Genomic DNA, 23,832 nt, shown 5'->3' on the forward strand with positions numbered 1-23,832 from the left:
TTTGCTCCCTGTCGGTTTGTCTGTTCGCAGTGTCTGTGTGCGTGTGTGTGTGTGTGTGATGCTCCAGCTCCTGTCACACATGCTGTACAGCAACAATAATATTTGGAGAGTTACAAGTGGCTGCGGTCTGCAGCACAAACCGAGACGCATGACCAATGAGCTCTCTCTCTCTCCTTCTCTTGCGCACGTTCCCAGATTTCAGTTGACAGCGATCATCGGTGTGTGTGTGTGTGTGTGTGCGCGACTTTAAAACTCAGCAGCTCAGATAAGTTGGTGGCCAGAGTGGAGACGGTGCAAGATGGAGAAGCAGCAGCTGGAGCTGGAAGGAAGGCAGTGCGGATGCTTCATTTTCTGAGGATGCAAAGCGGCGCTCCATTGTGCCATTACGCGCAAGTTCTTCACTTCACTGCATGCAAATAAGCACCGAAAACGAATTACTGAGAGTTCTTCACTGAGCAGGAGCAGCAAAGATGGCTATACTCATTAGTTCTTTGATTGTTTTTACAAAGTTCCTATTAACGTATTGCATGGAGGTAGATTTCTGCATACCTGTTCGCGTGGATCATCCAAAGCACGAAAAGCATCTGCACATGAAGCACACGGAGCACATCATGAATGAAAGACAGATGGTTTACAAACTAAGTGCATTCAAACAGGAATTTCACCTTCACCTCACACCGGATGCCAGTTTCATTGCACCGGGCAGCTTGCCGCGTGAGAAACGCTCCTCAGCATCCAACGCCTCTTCTGCAACCGCATCTGACTTACGGGAATGCTTCTACTCTGGTACCGTCAACGCGGAACCAGACTCCTTCGCCGCGCTCAGCCTGTGTAAAGGTCTCACTGGGGCGTTCTCCTATAAAGGCATGGAGTATTTCATCAGCCTGAGGACCGAAGACGAGCCTGGACATGGAAACTCTTTGGACAGGACGCATGTCATCCGCCGCCGCAGACGCGTTGATGCGCACTCGGATGGCAACTTCACCAGCAGGTGTGGAGTCACACCTGACGCCAACTTCAACATCTCCCTGGAGAAATACAAGCACTTGGAGATTGATGGTTTGACCGAAACTGTGTGGAAAACCTTGGGGAGGTCCAAGAGGTTCGCCTCCATCCCCAGGTTTGTGGAGGTGCTGGTGGTGGCAGATGAATCTATGGCTACATTTCACGGGGATGACCTGAAGCAGTACCTCCTGACCCTGATGTCAGTGGCAGCCAGGCTTTACAAGCACCCCAGCATTCTCAACGCCATAAACATCGTGGTGGTGGGCTTTGTGGTGATGAATGAGGCTGACAAGGGACCTAAGGTTTCCAGTAACGCAGCCCTGACTCTGCGCAACTTCTGCTCCTGGCAGAAGAAGTTGAATAAACACGGCGACAAGCACCCAGAGTACTGGGACACTGCCATACTGTTCACCAAGCAGGTAAGCAAAGGGAGGAGTGAGCTGATTCACACAACCAGCTGGAATGCATCACATTGGTGGAGGAAAGAATAGAACAGAAATACTGCACTGGCATACACAACTTTGGCATGAATGGATTGTGAGACAATGGTTTGTAGTCATTTGACTGACTTTACAACAATAAATATTAAAGCTGCAGTAGGCAGAATGTTTTTGGCATCATTGGGCAAAAATTCCATAATAACCTTTCAGCATATTGTAAATCAAGTGTTCTGAGAGAAAACTAGACTTCTGCACCTCCTCATGGCTCTGTTTTCACACTTTAAAAAAAATCTAGCTGGTGACAGAAGACTTTGACCAATCACAGGTCATTTCAGAGAGAGAGAGTTCCTATTGGATGTTCATTCAACGGAGGAAGCTGTCAATCACTCGCAAACTCCAATCAAATGGTAAAATATGAATCAATATTTTGTTACTGTAATGCTTATTTCTCGCCTCAAATGTTTTTTCGGAAACATCTTGTAGTGTACTGTTTAGCTGTAAAATGAAAGAGTTTGCTCCAGCTGGTGGGCAGTGCTTGGTATTTCCTCAACAGATCTCGACATGGCTGCCGGGTCACAAACTTTCTCATTTTACAGCTAAACAGTACAGTAAAATATGTTTATGAAAACATTTGAGGCGAAAAATAGGCATTACAGAAACAGAATATTGATTCATATTTGATCAGCGCTGCGTAGTTTGACCGTTTGGTCGGAGTTTGTGAGTGATTGGCAGCTGGCTCATAGACAACAAGGCTCCAGCTCAGCCCTGATTGGTTGTTTTCCTCCGGTCTGTGAAATCTTGCCATTAGGGGCACCGGAAGACACAGTGGCACATGATTTTTTATCAGATTACCTGTCTCATGCACTACTGTCAGGATATAGTGACCGTTTTATAAAAATAACTCTTTTTAATCATATTTGCTCCATTTCTACCAACTGCAGCTTTAACTGTCAGCCCTATGGCCGTTCAGTTATCCATCCATTAAGTCGTGTGTTGGTGCAGCCTGTCGACTGCACAGCTCTGCTATAGTCCCTTTTCTTTAGTTCAGTGAGTCACTGGAAAAGAGCAACTGAGCCAGTTCTTTCCATGAAAGACCTCACCTCGGTCTGCTTCAACGGAATAAGAACTGGGTCACTATCTGCCTATATAGTCACCTTCAGCACATTGTATAAGAATCCATTCATTCAAGCTGATGTGACACCATCTGAAGCATTCAGTCTTGTCAGAGCTGTCAGATAATCCCATGTGGCCACCAGAGCTGCGACCACTGACAAGTAAATCTTTCTCCATGATCACTAAACTTCTCTCTGTGTCTCCCTCTCTGATGTCTGGTTGATGGTGCCTGCTTTCCATTAGGTCCGGTTTGGCTCTGGCTGGCCATCTGATACACGGCGTCTCTCCTTCACTGCATAGCAACATACAAACACACTGCCAGGTCAAAACGACTCAAGAATCACCTCAATACTGGGGAGAGATCCCTTATTTACACTGAGGGCACTTATATGTAGGAAAGTCCAGATCCGGCGTTGTTGTCCTTGTAGGGCACAATGAGTGCAGCTGCTGAGATGGAAAAAATCTTGTAATAGGTTATGGAGAGCAAGTGGTGTGGAATACACGTGGCTGGCAGAGGGTGCTTCTGGCATCACTGGGCCTCACCATAACACCAGGTTAACAAGTTCATGGTTGACTATGTGATTGTATTTTCTCTGAACAAAGTGGATTTGATAACATAATAACATCATTCCTGCCCAAAAATATTAAATCAAAGACAAAATCACCGTGTTCACCGCCCAAAGTTCGACCAGTTTGAACTCGGTGCAGCGATAAGCCGCTGTTGCACCGCGCAACCCATTGGAAATGATTTGTTTCAGAGCGCGGTGGTGCCGTTGCCGCGTACTGTGTGATTAGCAGGCCCATTAGAAGAGACTACAGCCATGCTAGCAGTGTGAAAATGTACTTACTGTAGGTACAGTGGTGCATTAAGCTAAATGCCTGCATGCTAACACACTCAAAATGATAATGCTCGCTGATGTTAAGCATGTATGATGTTTACCGTGTTCACCATCTTATTTTAGCGTGTTAGCATGCTAGCATTTAGCGAAATTAGCAATAAACACAAGGTGCATTTCCATCCACTTTATTTTGATGCACATTTTCAATTTGCGCTTCAAAAAACCTTAGTGAACACGCATAAAATATCTTGAAATATCGCTAAAAAGTTTTTACTAGGGCTGTCAATCGATTGAAATATTTATTAGTTATTAATCACATGATTGTCCGTAGTTAATCGCAATTAATGCGAATTAATCGCATATTTTTTATCTGTTCAAAATGTACCTTAAAGGAAGGTTTGTCAAGTATTATATATCTATATATCTATCTATTTATCTGTCTAATAGCTGTTGAGATATCTTAGTTTTGACCATAGACTGTAGACTCAGCGTGACGTCACCCATTGGTTTGTGGACTGCGATTTTGAAGCCTTGAGTTCTGCATGTTGACCGTCGCCATCTTGGTTTTTTGGAACCAGAAGTGACACGAGAGAGTGGAGCTAAGCACAACTGAATACTGATTAAGACATTCTTCGGCAGCCAAAGTGGTACAATTAACTCTCATGAACTGAAAACACACTTTGAAAGGGTTAAAGTTCTAAAACGAAAACACGGACAACTCCCAGACTAGACAACGCTGTGGTGGCGACCTGTCAATCACAAAGCTGCCACACCCTAAAGCATCCCATGTTTTATGGTCTATTTGACTCTAAACTGGACCATAATTTACTAGATGAACATCATGCTGTGTTGAAGACGACTTGAAACTAGCGATTGAGACCATAAAATCATGTTTACAATGTTTACTGAGGTAATAAATCAATGAGAAGTAGGCTCATTTTCTCATGGACTTCTATACAATCAGACTTCTTTTTGCAACCAGAGGAGTCGCCCCCTGCTGGCTGTTAGAAAGAATGCAAGTTGAAGGCACTTCCACATTGGCTTCACTTGTCAGACCCGGAGGTTGCGGCCTGATTTGGACCAAAGTGGTGGACTGACCAACTGACATTGTCATCCCTAAAAAGATAATCCCATGACACAAATGGAGGTACAAAAGAGGAGATAGCGAGAGAGTTGTTGGTAAACTTGTAAAGAAAAGACTGTAGTGGAGTTGACATGGTTTTACTTTAACCTGGGCTATGTGCTGCAGGTGGGACTCATCTTGTCCTCCCAAACTATCTTCTTACCTCTTTAACTAAACACCAAGAGGAATTCTGCGGTGGGCTATCTCTCCTGACCCTCTGCTTCAATATATTTTAAGAACAGAGCAACAATAAACAAACCACAGCCCCATGTGCTTTGTATTAGTGCTCTCCATGGTCCGTTCATTCTGTAGCTCGAGGCACAGCCACACAAAACATGTTTGGAACAAGTCCAATCTGATTTTTCAAGATTTCTATAAGAACGAAAGAATGAAAGGCATGTCACGATGAACACTTGCTTCTCTGTGTCACCAGGATCTTTGCGGGGCCACAACCTGTGATACGCTGGGGATGGCTGACGTCGGGACCATGTGTGACCCGAAGAGGAGCTGCTCCGTCATTGAAGATGATGGCTTGCCCTCCGCTTTCACAGCTGCCCATGAACTTGGTGAGATAGTTGTTTTGTATTTGCTGTTTGTATAATGTTCATCATCAAGGGGACTGAACACTCACATTAAGCATTTTAAATGCTTATGCTAATGCTAATGCACATTTGGCCTCAGAGTGAGATATGCTCAGGGCACCAGCTACATATAACCTTCGCTTAAAATGTCAAAAGGAATTCTGCAGTCAGAATTGACAGACGTATACGCGCCTTAATCAGTGTGGAAACTGGCCTGGCCGGAGGGCTTCACAACTTTCATGATGATCTATATGGCTGTGGTTCTCAGTCCTGGTCCCACAGCACTGCTGGGTTTCAATCCTAGCAGTTATTTAATTGCATTCCCCTGATGTTCGGTTTGTAAATCAGTCCCTCGTTAGATGGGCACAATCAAAACCAGCAGGTCTCTGGGCCAAAGTTGAGATCTATGCATGTTCGACATTACAGCTGCACAACGTAACTTCGCACACTGGCAGCCGCAAATAGAAAGAGAGAGCTAACAGTTAAAACAATCTAATGTTCAGTCACCATGAATTATTTCAAATGATAACATTATACTACTAACAAATGTACACTTATCTTCAACATGTGATGCTTTTGTGAAAAGGAGAAATTAAGCATAGAAAAGGGATGAATGAAGAAAAGGAAATAACACCGGTGTTTCCAGTTTTCTGTGGACAGAGTCTTCACTCACTGCTCTTTAGGAAACACTTTGCATTGTTTTCGAGCTAAAATGTCCAATTCACTATAATTGTGTGGTATGAGGTACAGCGTTAGCTGTGTTTGAGCACACTTGTGTATGTAATCTGCCAAATTAATTGGGATAGTTGAATCTTCTGGGAAATACACTTTTTTTTTTGCGATTAAACTGTCGAGGCAAAACCAAGCACCGCCCACCGACTGGAGCAAACTTTCTCATTTTAAAGCTAAAACTTTCTTACAGCTTTCTAAAAACATGTTAAGTGAGAAATAGGTAACAGAATTGTTTCATATTTGATCAGTGCTGCCTTTTTTGACAGTTTCTTCCTGACCTGTTTTAGTCTATGAAACTAAATGAAGAAGGAGGTGAAGTCACACAATGCTAATCCTGCTTTTTCAGTGCAATGCATTGGATGACATACTGCAGTTTGACACACTCCTAAAACTGTCGAGTTAATGCAAATCCTACTAATAATACAGGTGACATTTTTTTTTTTCACATTTTCAATAATCAGTGGTTGAGGCTTTAAAAGAAGCAGGACTCTTGCCTGAAACCAGATACACAAGTAACTCATGAGGCCCCAAGAGAGGCATTGGTTTACACTGTCCTCATGTATGTTAAGTAATCACACAATTTCCTCTCAAAATGGTCCCGTCTCATGATTGAATACGCTGAAACACTTGTTTTTTTTTCTTTTGGAAAGAACTACATGTTCATATTTAGGGAATGAAATTATTTCCTTGGGAACCAAATTCCCCTGCCAGGTCCTGGTTTAGAACATGGACGTATGCCACGCTGTATATTCCCATGGATAACTGCATTCCTGTCTGCTATGACATCAGCTTGAAAATCTGTCCAAGTTGAGTTTGCTTTGCCTTATACATACATACATACATGGGTGTTGAGATGTCTGGCAAAAAGTTTCTCTTTGTGTTAACATTTTGGTCGCCTCAGAGAGATATCTGTCCAGTAACTCTTACTAATTGTGTTTTAAATCATGGGAAAAGAGAACTACCTGACTCTAACAAAGACGTGACCTTCTGTCTCTCTTCCCACCCTCCCTTCATCCCTCAGGCCACGTCTTCAACATGCCCCACGACAATGTGAAGGCATGTGAGGAGGTATTTGGGAAACTAAAGGACAACCACATGATGTCTCCCACGCTGATTCAGATCGACAGGAGCAGACCCTGGTCTGTGTGCAGCGCAGCCATCATTACTGAGTTCCTGGACAGAGGTCATGGTTAGTAAACACTTCCTGTACAGGTCTCTGGACTCAGATGGACCACTAATTCTGTCCAGGCTTCGTGCTCTCAGCTGGTTGTAATCTAATTGTACCCACACATAAAAAAACAGAACTTGGCTCTATTTCGTCATGGCTACATTTTTAATTTCAATATCAGTTTCAACTTGGAAGTGATCACACGTACTTATTTTATGTTTTACTCTGATATAAGCCCAAAGAAATATTCATATATTGGCTAAGGCCTGTGTTTATTCTTTGGTACAATTTTTTTCAAAATGTTTGCCTAATTCTCAGGAAATGGGGTCTTGGAATAGAAAAGTCAAAGTAGTTATATCTAGGGTCAACACACTTCAACACTTTGAAACCCAATTCACAATAAATAACAGAGTGAAATCCAATAGCAAGAGGATAAAACCTTATAACAGCATAATATCAACACCATGTCTAAGATGACAAGGGGAACAATCCACAATAAAGGCTTACTTAAAGCTGCACTAATCTGTATTTTATGTGAACAATGTAATGTGAAAGTGATCACTTGTAGTGATGAACCCCCAAGGGAATTATCACCAGACTCTGTGAAGTGTTATAACTTCTTTCAGCTCAGTGTTTTGGTTTTCAGGCCCGCAGTTTTAATGTTTTGGTTCAGCCTCAGCACTCTCACCAACTATTAGTTTCTTGCTGCAGCAGGCAGCTGTTTTTTTTTTGCAGACAAGGCTCTGATAAACCCACAGTACCAAACAAGAGACAGACAATGTTAGTGATGCGCTGGCAAACAAAGTGGAACATTTAGCAGATTTTCATCTTGGGAATTGATGAGGACCAAAACAGATGGTGAATGGGACTCACATTCAACATGTGGCCAGAAATCACAAGACAGTAGTATTACAGTATGCAGATCAAGGCCACAACATGTCAACCATGTCACTTTTAGCGTGTTGTGAAATTCTTCCTCCCAAAGACCAAAAAAAAAAAAGATTAAAGGGACAGTTCAGGTGTTATATGAGGTACTTATCCATAGTCAGTGTATTACCTACAGTAGATGGCGGTCGGCACGCCCTCAGTTTGGAGACACAGACATGAGTACCAGCACAGGAGCAAAGCAATGTACTGCTGTGGATGGGGGCAGTAGCGAAATGTATTTTAGACACCTAAAAATTGGCCCACCTAAAAAAAAAAAAAAAAATCAATATCACTTTAAAGGTCCAGTGTTTAGGAGGTGGCTGTATCTAGCGGTGAGGTGAGGAGATTGCAGCCAACTGAAGCCTCAAGCATGTTGGAGAGCTACGGTGGCTGACGCGTAAGCGCGAATGGCCCTCTCTAGAGCCATCTGGAGCAGAGCCAGTGCTTAGAGTGTGTGTGTGTACGTGGGAAGTGAGTGGTGAATCAAGAGAGAGAGAGAGCGGCGGTGACGGGAGCGAGTAGTTATCAACTCCGGCCCAAACAGGAAGCTGAGTTCGGTTTGTCCGTTCTGGGCTACTGTAGAAACACGGCAGACTCCGTGGAGAGGACCTGCTCCGTATGTAGATATAAACGGCTCATTCTAAGGTAACGAAAACACAACGATCCTTATTATCAGGTGATTATATGCTAAATAACACACTTATTAATATTTTATTCCATTTCTGCCGATAGATCCCCCTAATTGTTACACAATGGTCCTTTAAGCGTACACTATATTTTGAATATTTTCGCCACTATATCTTGCCGTCAGACAGCACTTTCCGATGGGGAACTGAACTGAAATTAAACTTATCTATGTTCTATTCAAAGCCATCAGATTCCTTTTGTAGCAACAGTATAGATACATTTCACCATGTCATCAGTTCAGTTCTCCATGGGAAAATATTCAAAATATAGCGTACACTTGAACTGATATTCATTTTTGTTAGGTGTCTAAAATACGTTTTGCTGCTGCCCCCGTCCACAGTATTTGCTTTGCTCCGGTGTCGGTACTCCCGTCGGTTTCTCCAAATCTTGGTCGTGCCGGCTGTTGTTAGGTAATACACTGACTATGTGCGAACTATCCCTTTAATGCAGGTTTAACGTTTGGTTGGTGGACATCTGTACAGCAGTTGCCATGTCACGGTAGACCTGTAAATACAAATATATATTATCTCTAAGAGACAAAATGATGGAATAATCAATCCCAAAGCACATTAAAACTCAAGCTACATCACCTTACATAGGATCAGAATTCTGGATCCTTGGCTAGAAATCCTGTTAGAACAACAAACTCAAAGTGAAGCACCTAACTGAGTCCTCATGTCTAAGGGTTTGGGAAGTGCTTGAGAATGAGAAACTAACAGAGTCGCTCATATTATTTGCTGATCAGGAATGGCATTTTTGATGTACTGTAATATCTGAGTACATATTGTTGTATTTTGATGATGACACATTCAGATATAAAGTATCAACTGTACAGTGGTGGATGAGAGCAGAAAGAAAAAAAGGTTTTATAAAGCAGTAAATGTCAGATTTTTGAGCCAGAAAGGGAGAATCACATTATAGAATTGGCACATACCAGATTCTCACTAGCTTCAATGCAGAAATGAAACACTTTGTGGCAGAATTACACTGGAGTGCATTGAATAAACATTACCCACTGAGGAAACTGAACAATTCCGAGGAAGTATTTCTTCTTGAGATGTAATAATTAGGGCTGACAATTGATTAAAATATTTAATTGCAAATTAATCACATTTTTTACCTGTTCAAAATGTACATTAAAGGGAGATTTGTCAAGTATTTAATACTCTTATCAACATGGGAGTGGGCTAATATGCTGCTTTATGCAAATGTAGATATACTGTATATATATTTATTATTGGAAAATCAATTAACAACCCAAAACAATGGCAAATATTGTCCAGAAACCCTCACAGGTACTGCATTTAGCATAAAAGATGCTCAAATCATAACATGGCAAACTCTATGACTTTCCCAAAACTGCATGTGTAAATGGGAGCCTCGTGGTTACCCATAGGATCCATTTTCATTCACATATCTTGAGGTCAGAGGTCAAGGGACCATGCCAGTTTTTCTTCGCCAAGATTTAGTGTAACTTTGGAGCATTATTTAGCCTCCTTTGCAACAAACTAGTATGACATGGTTGGTACCAATGAATTCCTTAGGTATTTTAGTTTCATATAATTTCGGTATCTTCACTCTAGCTTTAAAATTGTGCCTGCTACAACCTCCGAAAGATAGGCGTCTCGTCGGATATTTTAGAGGTTAATTAAAAATTGCCAGTTGTGTTGATGCATTAAAGAAATTAGCGGCGTTAAAAGGAATTTGCATCAACGCGTTATCATTGCGCTAACTTTGACAGCACTAGTAATTTCATATGCTGATGATGACATACAGTATCCAGTCCCAGCATCCACATTCAATATAACATTCATAAGTGTATTAATATATCATTGGGCTTTTTCCCCTCAGTAGCTCGTTTATGCCAAATCTTCTTCTGTCTGTGTGTAAACGTCTGTAAGTGACTGTGAGTGGATTCTGTGTAATAGACAGAATTAGCATACCGATTTATTACCTCCCCTCGACCAGCCCTCTTACTGTAACGAGCAAATGAGCATTTACTAAGTTTAACAACCCAAAGCTAACAACACTGTCTTTTCTACATGAGTCATTTGCTTATCTAAACATTATCTGGTGCCTGCACTGTCTCTTATAAACAGCTTGGAGTCTGCTGTTGTACAGACTGAAAGCTAAGTTGTTGAACATACAGTACCAACAGTTCTGAGCTCATTCATGGACATTCTTTTAGTGCTATCATCCATAGTTTTAGTCAACGCGATAATAACATGTTGATGCAACTTTGTTTTAACGCCACTAATTTCTTTAACGCATTGACGCAACTTGCGATTTTTAGGCGTTAGCGGACTCAGTTTTAAAGGTCTCCCCTTTACAGACATGCCCACTTTATGATAATCACATGCAGTTTGGGACAAGTCATAGTCAAGTCAGCACACTGACACACTGACAGCTGTTGTTGCCTGTTGGGCTGCAGTTTGCCATGTTATGATTTGAGCATATTTGTTTTATGCTAAACACAGTACCTGTGATTTCCAATAATAAATATATACATACATTTGCATAAAGCAAGAATATTTGCCCACTTCCATGTTGATAACAGCGTTAAATACTTGAAAAATCTCCCTTTAAGGTTCATTTTGAACAGATAAAAATCATTAATTATGGACCACCATGCGACTAATCGCAATTAAATATTTTAATAGATTGACAGCCCTAGTTTAAAGTGGACGTTTGTGAGTGAATGCAGCTGCGGTCTGATTGTTTGCGATGTTTTTGGTTTGTTTCTGTAGGAGACTGTCTGCTGGACCAACCTCAGAGGCAGCTGTCTCTCACAGACAACCTGCCTGGTTCCAGCTACAGCCTCCATCGCCAGTGTGAGCTTGCCTTTGGCCCCGGCTCCAAGCCCTGCCCATACATGCTGCCCTGCTCCAAGCTGTGGTGCACCGGGAAGGCCCGCGGCCAGCTGGTCTGCCAAACCCGACACTTCCCCTGGGCGGACGGCACCAACTGCGGTAACGGCAAGGTGTGCTACCGAGGAGCCTGCACTGATAAGAACAACACCATGCACATCAAGGTGAGAGACTGCAGCAGTGCAAGGCCTGTCCTGCTTGTTTTTTTTTTTTTTGTATTACAGATGTACCATTGTGCCTGTTTGTCTATTGTCCCAAGGTGGATGGCCGGTGGGGGAAGTGGGGAGCATTTGGAGGCTGTTCCCGAAGTTGTGGAGGAGGAGTTCAGCTGGCCAAGAGGGAGTGTGACAACCCCCTTCCTGAGAATGGAGGCAAATACTGCTACGGCCTTCGCATCAAATATCGCTCCTGTAACCTCAACACTTGTCCTGAAACAGGTAAACTACTCTATGCCCTGATGTAAACTGCAATTGTTAGCAGGTCCGGCTAACTAGTTTCCCACCTATAGTTACTATAGGCCATAAGCCTTGGCAGAGGTAATTAGAAGCTTGTGTGTATCAAAGTATCGATACCACAGTATTGATACGCCCATCCCTATGTTGGAGTAGTTGTCAATCTAATCGAAGGTTGTTTTGTTTTTACATCTCCAGGTAAGAGTTTCCGTGAGGAGCAGTGTGAGGCGTACAATGGCTTGAACCTGAACACCAACAGACTGGGTTCCTCGGTGGTTTGGGTTCCTAAATATTCGGGCATCTCTCCCAAAGACAAATGCAAGCTTATCTGCCGTGCCAACGGGACTGGGTACTTCTATGTCCTCGCTCCAAAGGTATGTAGCTGATTGGTATGTTCACTTCACCATTCCTCATAGCGAGCATACCATCCCATTGTATCTCATTTAATGAACTGTTTTTTCTGATTGTTGAAAAAATGGAATTAGTTCAATAATATAAATTATATGTGTATGACAACCCTGTGGGTATACACCGTGTTAATAAGTAAGGGATAATGTACAGCGAGCCGGTCATTGTAGTGAAAGAAACCCCAACAGGGCGATGCCGCACCAGGACACAGAGCGGAGGGGTGGACCCCGACGCGAAGCATCGTCCTGAAGGGGATTCTGTCACAACAATGACCAGCTAGCTGTACATTATCTCGCTTATTACACGTCTACTTACTGAAGAAATACAAAATTTGACACAAAAATGGTTCACCAGAGTCCAACATTAGAACTGCGCCCATAGCAACGGTCTGTTATAAAGAAATAACAGACCGTAGAACGCCGTGATTGACCAATCAGAATCGAGTATTCAACAAAGCCGTGTAATAAAGTAGAGTAACTACTTCAAGCGAAATAATCTATTGGCTTTCACTGGAGGCTGATTGGAGCCTGATAATTGCTAGCTGTTGTGCATGCTGTTGCAGCCTGTAGACGGGACTGTACATAGAGCAATGCTGTCAGCTTTCATTGCTATGAATGAAAAACAAAGTCCAACCACACTTAGATCTGTCTAAAACACTACACAACGGTACACACTACATGAGAATCAAGCCGATTGTTGGGCGATTCCCCCCTCCCGACAATCGTCAGCAAAGCCCTGATTTTTTGATGGCTCTAAAGATGATCTTTCCAGATATTCCTGTGGTGTGAGAAATGTTAAGAATGTTTTTTACATCCCCCGATTGGCTCGGTTCAATATTTACGGGATATCCTGTTGTGTGTGAGGAACCCCGAGGACAGCCGATGACACAGTCATGTGGGAAAGAAAGATAGCCGAATGAGAACCCAGCTGACTGAGGAAGGAAGGACAACCACAGCTGTCATGGCGGCCGCTGATAATGCATGAGCTAATGCAAAACGTGAAGCATAGAGTAGTAAGATTGTTGTTCTCTCTTGTTGTTCATGAATGAATCTGGCCAGATCGTTACTCACCACACACTATAGGAACAAAACTGTTAAATTTATTCTATTGTACTTGCTAATGCAATCTGATCTTGTCATTCAACACCTCATCATGAGTCAAAACCTCATGGGTGTAGTTGAAACATTTAGATCTCTGTTCACATGGGTATGGTATGATCTGGGCCTTATTGGCAATGCAAGAAGTGATAGCTCATTCTATCCAGTGCGGAGCAGTGAGAGGTGATGCGTTGGTGGCAGCAGAGAGAGCTGATGCTGCTGCTGCAGGATGGATAGAGTGGTGAGAACGGGAAACACGCAGGGACAGTATCACTTCACAGCTGTGGCTTGTCAGCAACTATTTATACAACCAGAAAGGAAACAAGCTTGTAGCAGCAATACAAGCCAACATCTCGTTTAAACACTAAAGGACACTGTACACTCCCTCTGGTGCTACTTTTGACTTTCTATTTATGTGGCTCTTTGCTTCATTAAGTATGTTTAGTCAGAACAATGAAGTATGTAAATATGGTAGACCATGGGCCTTTCTCAAACTGGACCCAAACCGCGAACTCCGTTTGTAGTCACCCTCACAGCTGAATGAAGCACCCTTCTTTAAGGCGTAGGGTATCAATACAGCGGCAAGCTTTGGTAGGAACTTCCCTCTCTCCGACGGAAACTGTCGCAATGTTTCGTAACCATGGTTTTGTATCAAGCGGAGGGGATGTGCAAAGGATGTGCAAAGGTTCACAGTATTAAGAATAAAAAGAATATGCAATATAAAGAGAAATTAAAACTAAAAAATGTAACTTACTCCCATTCTGTGGTGCCATTTATTTTCTTTTTTGTAAAAATCCTTTTGTTTTTAACTCTGATGTTCATGTGCTTGTTTTTTTTTTTTTTTGCATCAGTCCCTGTAAATATACAATAACACTTTACAATAAAAAATAAAAAAAAACGTCTGCCGTTTTCTAGACTAGACAAGGGTAGATTTGATCCTAAACACAATGTAACCTTAACTTGTTAACGTGTTGACTTCAGGACATCTAAGACTACATACATGCTGAAAATCAAACATTCTTACTGTATTAATTTAGATATTTTCCAAAGTAAAGGTCCCTAGAAGTGCATGATTCAACTTTATCCCATGGTCTAGTGTTAAAAAAGTTAACAACAATTGCAATAAATCGCAATATCGAATCACAATACTTGTAGAATCGCAATACTTAAAAATTGCAATACATAGCGAATCGGCACCCAAGCATCGTGATAGCATCCAATCAGGAGATCGTGTATCGTCCCAGCCCTAATTTATACAGTGTGTTCCATGACGAACACAAATCACCACTGCACATGGCCAGTAAGTCGACATCGATGCCGGCTCGGCTCACTGTTGGAGGGTTATAGAACCCACTTCCACTCCCCACTAATTGGTTTGGGATGGCACTTAATATGGCGGACCCTCCACGCGAACGCGCAAACAGAGTGTAAGTAGGTAAGGAGAGGGTGTAGGGGGCGGTTTGAGGAAGGCTCCATATATGTGGCTTGCTCTGTCTTTCCCTCTGTTGTTCCCGCTTACATATTATCCACTTTAAGGTTGGCATGATGTAATGTCTCACACCCTGTAGGTTGTGGATGGAACGCCCTGCTCTCCTGACACCTCAGCTGTATGTGTTCAAGGAAAATGCATCAAGGCAGGCTGCGATGGCAGGCTGGACTCCAACAGGAAGTTTGACAAGTGCGGCGTGTGTGGCGGCGACAACCAGGGCTGCAAGAAGGTCTCAGGAATGTTCACCAAACCTATGTAAGTATAACATGTCAGCACATACCACTCTTAAGTGTTACATTTAAAGTGCTGGGACAGGTCAAGGTCAACATTGATGTCGACTTTATATGGTGGTGAGCTGAAGGTTTGCAGTAGAGATCTCTTTGCTAGATGTGTGTTCCTGAAAGGAGGAGATAACTGAGCTTTTTCAACCTGTCATCAATCTCCACTGGCATCAAAACACAAGCAGCCCATGCTAACCAATCAGAGTTGTCCCAACGTGGTATCTTTGTAGCCGCCGCACATAGCCACCATAGTACCGTATAGCCTCTTAATGCAGAACTATAAATGAAGCTTTAGGAATAGCCTTGAAGTAATGGATGACACTTAGGTCGTACTTTGGCAGCATGTCCTGTAAGTATGCAGTGATTCTCAATATATTCATGGAAATATGTATTTATAAATGTTTAATGTATGGAAAGACTGTATCAGGCTCTGGAAAATGGATAATATTACAATCCAAGACATACTAGCTCAAAACTTGAAACAGCTACCTAAGTAAAGTTAAAGAGGCCTTTACACTACCTAAATTAAGATGGCTAAATAATGCTCCAAAATTCTGCTAAATTTTGGCGAGCAAAAACTGTCATGACCTTTTTCAAAGGGGTCCCTTGACCTCTGACCTCAAGATATTGAATGAAAATGGGTTCTATGGGTACCCACGAGTCTCCCCTTTACAGACATGCCCACTTTATGATAATCACATGCAGTTTGGGGCAAGTCATAGTCAAGTCAGCACACTGACACACTGACATCTGTTGTTAACTTTTGGGCTGCAGTTTGTCATGTTATGATTAGAGCATATTTTTTATGCTAAATGCAGTACCTGTGAGGGTTTCTGGACAATATTTGTTATTGTTTTGTGTTGTTAATTGATTTCCAATAATAAATATATGCATATATTTGCATAAAGCAAGTATATTTGCCCACTCCCATGTTGCTATGACGTTATCATAATACAAAAATGCTTTAACTTTGTCAAACCTATAAATACATGAACTTTTATGTTTACAAGTTACATTTACATCTTGAAAGAATAACCATTAAGCATCACTACATCTTCCCTCTTTCTTTTCAGTCATGGCTACAACTTTGTGGCGTTGCTGCCTGTTGGAGCTTCCAACGTCGACGTCCGTCAGCGTGGCTACCGAGGCATGGTCAGCGATGAAAACTACTTAGCGGTGAAGAACCGGCACGGCAAGTACCTGCTAAACGGCAACTACGTGGTGTCGGCCGTGGAGCGCGACTTGCTGGTGAAGGGCAGCTTACTGCGCTACAGCGGCACTTCCACATCCGTGGAGATTCTTCAGGCCACCAGACCCCTGCAGGAGCCTCTGACGGTGGAGGTGCTGTCTGTAGGGAAGATGACTCCTCCCAGGGTGCGCTACTCCTTCTACATCGCCAAGGAGAGCAAAGAGGAGAAGACTCTGCGGAAAGAGGAGAGAAGCCACACGGCGCATAATAGTGTCTTGGCGGACAATAATAGGGTAGAAGCTAAGAAGCAGATGATGGGTAAGAGGCCGGCCAGTCACTGGGTGACAGGAAGTTGGGAATCGTGCACGGTGACTTGTGGGAACGGTCTGCAGAAGAGGCTGGTGCAGTGCCAGAGCATGGAGGGGCGTACTGCAGTTGACTGTGACAGCGCTGACAGGCCTGTAGCGGTGAGAGCATGTGGGGATCCATGCCCCATGTGGGATGTCGGGGCTTGGTCGCACTGCTCCAAGTCCTGTGGAAGGGGCTTTAAAAGGCGGCCAGTGCGCTGCATGACTGAGAACGGTCTGAATCTACCTAGAGACCACTGCTCTGGAAGGAGGAAGCCTCAGGAACTAGACCTCTGCAATCTGAAGCCATGTTAAAGCCGAGCAGACAGCCCAAGGACTTATTTTTGTCAAAGTGATGATTTGAAATAACTTTGACTAAGCCCAAATCAGCACGATAATGATCCCATGGCTGTGTTGGATGGAAACACTCTCAAATGCAGCCTGACTGTGCCTGAACGGGCGTCTGCTACACCGAAGAAAGCCAATGGAGACAGGGAGGGTCTCCCTCTGTTGTTTGAAAAGACAGACATCTGTTCAGAGAGACACGAGGGAAATCTGTCTCCTTGTAAACTGTCAAACCATCTGCCTCAGGTTTGACGTGTGGTTAGTCTACCTCTACCAGGAAAGATGACACAACGCCTGAGCATGTACAGAGAGTATCAGAGGAGAAAGCTGCAGAGAGAGAGAGAGACAGTGATCGCACACAAACATAATTTCTCGCTACAGTTCCGCGCAGGGGATGAAATTGCAAAAGCAGAGAAAAATGAAAGTCCAGGACAAATAGATGAAGCACGGCGAGGTATAACCTCGGCACTCACACTGTGCAGTTATCAGAAGCAGATATCTCACCTGTGAATTGACATTTTTTCTCATTTCACTGAAGAACAAATCAAAATGTGAAACACAGTACTGTATCATTCACGCAACATTCAAGACCCGAATGGTCCGAGCAGTTTCTACATCTTTTTGCTGTTGTAATCTTTCTCAATTCAGTGCTATTGGCTGTTGTCTGATGTAGAATAATCAAAGCCTGGAGCCAATCATACTTCCAGTCAGAGCCAGATCATAGCTTTACAAGCATTATATCCTTCCAAACTGAAAAAAAATTAATTCATAATCAACAATAGATCCTACATACTTGACACAATATAATGAATTTGATCAATATCAAAGAATTCATACATTTTATTTCTGACCAAAAAAGTAAAAAAATATTTTTTATAAGAGAAAGTTAGTTTCGAGCTAAGATGTTAGCATATTCTATCCAGTGAATGTAGGCTGTTTGTAAGCTGCAATCATAATGTGTCTGTGTCAGTTCTGTGTAAACCAAACCGACCAATGCTCAGCTGTTTGTTCTATGTTGCCAAAGAATTATAACCTTCAAAAAAGCCTTAGTTCTGCGAGAGACGCCTCTCTGGTTGAACTTTTTTTTTGTCTGCTGCTACATCTACTCTGTAAATCACTCGTCCGGTGTTCTACTTTGAGAAAAAAATCTGAAACCAAAAGGGAGATTATGGCGCCCCCTAGTTTTGCATTAAGTCAACGCAACCCCGTTAGGTATCCGCCTATGTAGATGGAGACCTTTCGATACAGCCAGGACATAAGCAGCATTAAAACAGTTGCATGACATAGTACAGCCCATAACAGAGTGCATAGCAGTAGTAGATGATATAAAAAGACTTAAACTCACAATGAATGAAACATGTCCAAATATGGAAATTAGCTATGCAAAGCCAAGCCAAGATAAGGGCAATATTTTCAAACACTTTGCTTCGGGTCGGTAGTCTGGATGCAGATTTTGTACAATTTGGAGCTGTTCCATAGCTCAAATGTTAACACAAATACACAAGACATTACTATAATATGGGCATTAATGTTGCTAAATGAAGATACTGCTTTCAGGCCATGCCAATGACCATTTTAGGAGTATCACTTTAATATTCTGCAAAAAAACAAAAATGGTTGCTATGTTGTTGCTTCTGTCCTTCTGTTGAATAGCTGCTTCCTCATCTCTAGCCCTTAATGAGCAGACATATTGCATCATGCCAGCCATCATTATCCTGCCCCATCCATCAACATTTATATGGTTCGATCATTTGCTCATTATTCTCTTCAGTGAACTGTTTCAGAAAAAGGATGATCTTCTCTATGAAACACATTGATTGTGAAATTAAAGGGACAATCCACCCAAAAACACAATCAAACACCTATAGAGTTCTCTAGGGATGATGTATTTTTGTAGGCCGACCAAGAAGTTAGCATCACCCTGGGTTCCCTCAACAAAAAGCCAATGTGATTGTTCCACTGGGTTTTGGATTTGGAAGCAGAAATGCTAAATGCAACTCATTCCTGTGTTTTATGACTCATTCCTGCAGCACTCTATTGTTGTACTTTGCATCATGGGATTCCATTTTGTTGTTTTGAAGGGAATTTTTCATTCCATCGGATAACCGTTACTGCATTTCTAACACAGCTGGTAAATATGCGTGGTTGGACAGAAAATGGATCAGCGGTCTTAAAAATACTTGGTAAAAGTCCAGTTCTGGTGTCACACCCTAAGATTCAACATGCAAGGGCGTCTGTCTGGACCATTTCACCATGTTTACGATGTTCAATAATGAAACTGACAGAAATTCACTGAAGAGAAAAGAATTTCACCATGTCTGAGATTAAAACCTTCAACATTTCCAATTTCACATATGGAATGCATCAAACATCACAGAATAATAGTTAACTATTTGTATTTGAAGGTGGACCTTTAAACCAATGGACACAACACATCCTTCAAGACAAAACTGATTTCACTCTTACTTTCCAGTCTCATTTGGTTCAGAGGACCAATACTACTATCTAAAAGATGGCGTTGTACAGTTAGTTTTTCTTTCTTCCACATCATGTACAGATAATGTTATTTTTTTTGTCTTTTGTATTGTATACTATGTATACATTCATCTAGCTGTATGAAATAAATATATATATAAGTATATAAGCATATGCTGAATCATGATTGATCATCTGTCTGTCAGATTTTCAAGTATTTTCTGTATATTTTACATTAAGACAACAGGGAAATATGACTTCCCTACTGTAAGTCTATCCCACATAGTTGGATGACAGACTTAGATGGATATCTGTTGTCTCTTGAACGTCTCCCTTTGCCCCAGCAGTATCTGTTACAGCAGAGTTCTGCTGTGCCACGCAGTCTTCCATCACATGAGATGAGACAGTCTTGATACCTCAGCTCTTCTCCAACTGAAGCATGACCATAGATGAAAACATGTTCATTCATCCACTTTGGTATTCTGCTGATTCAAGCTCCGTTGTCCCGGCTGTACTGTAATAACACACCCGGCTTGGCCAGCACCTGCCCAGTAAGCTCGATGCATTGTTGGACAGACGTCTCTCAGACCAAGGATTTGACCCAAGTGAGGGTTTAAAGGTCCTTACTAATATCAATATGTTTGGATAAAAGATGTGGATGATTTGCGCTATACACATAATCACATAGATTCTTGTTGGCATATTATTATGGCTGTCAATCGATCAAAATATTTAGTCGCGATTAATCACATTATTGTCCATAGTTAATCGTGATTAATTGCAAATTAATCGCACATTTTTCATCTATTCAAAATGTACCTTAAAGGGAGATTTGTCAAGTATTTAATATTCTTATCAACATGGGAGTGGGCAAATGTGCTGCTTTATGCAAATGTATGTATATATTTATTACTGGAAATCAATTAACAATACAAAACAATGACAAATACTGTCCAGAAACCCTCACAGGTACTGCATTTAGCATAAAAATATGCTCAAATCATAACATGGCAAACTGCAGCCCAACAGGCAACAACAGCTGTCAGTGTGGCAGTGTGCTGACTTGACTATGACTTGTCCCAAACTGCATGTGATTATCATAAAGTGGGCATGTTTGTAAAGGGAAGACTCGTGGGTAGCAATATAACCCATTTTCATTCACATATCTTGAGGTCAAAGGTCAAGGGCCCCCTTTGAAAATGGCCATGCCAGTTTTTCCTCGCCAATAGTTTGGAGCGATGATTGACCTCCTTCTGGACAAGCTAGTATGACATGGTTGGTACCAATGGATTCTTTAGGTTTTATAGTTTCATATGATGCCAGTATCTTCACTCCATCTTTAAAACTGAGCCCATACAACCTAAAAATTGCAAGTAGCATTAATGGGTTAAAGAAATTAGTGGCATTAAATCGAATTTGCGTAAACGTGTTATTATCACAATAACTTTGACATACATATTATGTTAAAAAGGGTGTGTAAAACTAGCTTGTATGCATCTTATTGGATATGAAAGGTCAGTTAAAACCCCTACGCTCCCATGAGGCTTTGACACCGTGCTGATGGTTTATAACCATGGGATGTGTTGCTGGATGCTGGTGGAGAGGAGGGGGGAGCTAGCTAAGAGGGGATGGGTCTTACTGTAGGATAAAAGATTGAGGCTTCTCTCCTTCCCTCAAGATATCAACATTAACCCTTCCTCATTGGGATACACCTACAAATGATCATCATCATCATTTCATTTTCTCAGACTTGACTTGGTTTACAAACCAGTTATTAACCATTAACATTAAGTGTTACAAATATCTGGTCCATTCAATTTTATAGGTGTTTTACAAACAATTTCTTAAAGGTTTACAATTAATTTCATAATCATTAAGAGATACGTATATATAGTATATAAAAAAAACTGATAAAATAACAAATTATAGCATTACTAATAATTAATAATTTATTAGTACCATGAATTAGTATTAACAAAAAATATCACCAGCGTTGTGCTTCAATTAGGACGCTTTCTCTTGCCTTTAGTCCGCCAAGTCTTTTTACCAGCATGTGAGTTTGTAGAAGATTAAAGTGAACATGGAGGAATTTAAGACTGAGGCCTGGACTTTTCATGTTCAGCCTGGTGTCCATTCCTTTAAATGTTCAACCAAACCAAATATCCACATGCTCTGAATTCCCCGAGATCTCACCTGAAAAGCTCAAACTACTGAGCCAGTAAACCAGATGTGCTTTGTGTTTGGCTTTTATAGATGATATCTGATGGAGAGAGTTTAGTCTGTCTGTCAGTGTAGCCTGTGATTGCAGTTTGCTAAAAACACAAACACAATTTCCCAGTCGTCTGAAGGCCTTCTTTTAAAGCTGCATGGGATCATTATCCAAAACACACTTGTCAACCTGAATCACAAAGTTACAGAGAAGGAAAAACACTCTCTACAGCCACGTGTACATTTGCATAAACTAAACTGTGTTGTCATTATTTCTGCTTCTCCAGCCACAGAAAGTGACGTTTTTTTATTCAAACTCTTAAACAGCAATGACTCAATAATGTTTGATCTTTTTTCTTTTGGTGTCCCTTTGGTGTGTTCTGCTATAAAGCAGTGCAGACAGGCCGGGATGGTAAATATGAGCACGGCGGTGTGCAATTTAACAAAGTCACATCTTATAACTCCTGGGTGTCCAGTAAAAGAACAGACCTCATGTGACGGGTTAAATGATGAGTTGGAGCATCCTCTGCAGGATGAAGTTACATTATGGCATGCTGGCTGGACTGGTTGACCCAGCAGGGAGGGGGGGATTGGATGGAGATGAGTGAACCCAACCTGGAAAGAACTCAGATGGGTGTGTAGTCTTTCTTTATACCTAAATGACAAAAAACATTGCTTGTCAGTGTCGTCCCAAAACAACCCATATGGCTGTTCCAAAAACAACACATATGAGCATTTTTTGGTCTGCTACCTCTATGGTTGAAGTTTTATTATGTTCAGGCAACTAAATCAACTTAATTAACCCTCTGAGAACCACAATAGATCTTATATAAGTAATATACGTTTTTTTAGGGGGTTCAGGGGGTCTTTAGGGGGAGATAGCAGGTCAACAGTAGATGTCACATAGAAGAGGTGTACATCATCTGAAAGCTGAGAACCTGAAGATTAATTTGAGATTCATCTCAGCACTGTGTCAAATTGTTCTAGTTATAAATAAAAAAACAAAACATGAATTAATTAATTAAAATAAATTATAAAAATGTATAAGGGTTTAAAACATTATAACCAAAGTATAATAATGGCCATCTCCATGCTCACTTATGTCTCATAAGTTGTTGCAGCAATTTTTGGGTTGATACCATTTGTTACACAGATTTGGTGCTAAATTTAACCATTTTTTACCAATCAAGAATTCATAAAAATGATCAATAATCCCTCCAAAATACCACATTAAGACACCAAGACCTTGAGGAACACCATAGAAAAAGCCATGCTGTGATTTGACATCAAATACTTTGGAAATTTTTGAGATTTCTGCAAGAAATGCATTTTTCTCCGATTGGATGGCGAGGGCTTCTGTTCTGGAAACTGCTCAGAAACCCCCTTATTGTCAATCTAGCTAGGAAACCTATCCGTCTTCTGAATACCCTAGGTCTTTAGTTTGTGGCTTTAAAGTTTCATGAGGCTGTGATTATCGTAGAGGTCACCAAAAGGACATTTTATACAGTGACGTCAAGTTCCAAAAATTTGTCTCACTACAATGAAATGGTCACTATGGGGACTAACATCATCACACATGAATACAATTGGGCTCACTGGATCCACAAGAGTCTCACAAGAGCTTTACAGTGATACCCAATTTATGAAATTCCTGGGAATTTCTGGGTGTGACCATAGAGAGAAAAAAATATAGTCTATATATTGAGGCCAGGGCAAATCTGCTGGTTATATTTTGTGCAACCAGCATCCGACTGTTGTAAAACAAACAAACCAAACTGTCAGTGCGTCATGACGGAGATAGCCCTGTGATTAAAAGGGGTGAAAGTAGTCAGTTATAAACTACGATTGTCACAGCCTCTAATGCACCCACCTACAATAATGTCTTCTTTCTAATCTCATCCTGTGCACAAGTGCGCCACAAGTGCGCCAAGTTAGCCATCCGGATGAAAACGCCTATGGTGGGTGCATATTATCGAGGGTCCCGGTTTGGGGGTTTGAAAATATGGTCACCCTAGATCAGTCAAGTCAGCTAATTTCAGGAGGTATAGTAGTACACTCA

General features: G+C 41.7%; 1 protein-coding gene and 1 long non-coding RNA gene across 2 annotated transcripts; one reads left to right on the forward strand and one right to left on the reverse strand.

Moving 5' to 3' along the window:
• Positions 1-470: 470 nt before the first annotated feature.
• Positions 471-18,139, forward strand: LOC119491796 (A disintegrin and metalloproteinase with thrombospondin motifs 15). Its single transcript, XM_037776016.1, has 8 exons — positions 471-1,424; positions 4,954-5,086; positions 6,855-7,022; positions 11,363-11,646; positions 11,742-11,919; positions 12,133-12,308; positions 15,008-15,183; positions 16,283-18,139. The coding sequence occupies exons 1-8, from the start codon at positions 471-473 to the stop codon at positions 17,058-17,060; spliced, it is 2,847 nt and encodes a 948-aa protein (XP_037631944.1). The 3' UTR covers positions 17,061-18,139.
• On the reverse strand, positions 8,396-22,933 carry LOC119491798. Its single transcript, XR_005207657.1, has 3 exons — positions 22,923-22,933; positions 19,197-19,201; positions 8,396-8,476 (listed from the first exon to the last, which is right to left on the reverse strand). It is a non-coding gene; the product is annotated as an uncharacterized LOC119491798 (long non-coding RNA).
• Between the last annotated feature and the right edge of the window lie 899 nt (positions 22,934-23,832).

Source organism: Sebastes umbrosus, chromosome 7 (assembly GCF_015220745.1).
Source record: "Sebastes umbrosus isolate fSebUmb1 chromosome 7, fSebUmb1.pri, whole genome shotgun sequence".
NCBI classification, from domain to species: Eukaryota; Metazoa; Chordata; class Actinopteri; order Perciformes; family Sebastidae; genus Sebastes; species Sebastes umbrosus.

Bases quoted from the DNA above. Each gene is read 5' to 3' on its own strand.
- LOC119491796 (XM_037776016.1), top strand. From the start codon at position 471: ATGGCTATACTCATTAGTTCTTTGATTGTTTTTACAAAGTTCCTATTA. The intron at 7,023-11,362 runs GTTAGTAAACAC...TTGTTTCTGTAG, and splicing joins GTTCCTGGACAGAGGTCATG to GAGACTGTCTGCTGGACCAA. The intron at 11,920-12,132 runs GTAAACTACTCT...TTACATCTCCAG, and splicing joins CAACACTTGTCCTGAAACAG to GTAAGAGTTTCCGTGAGGAG.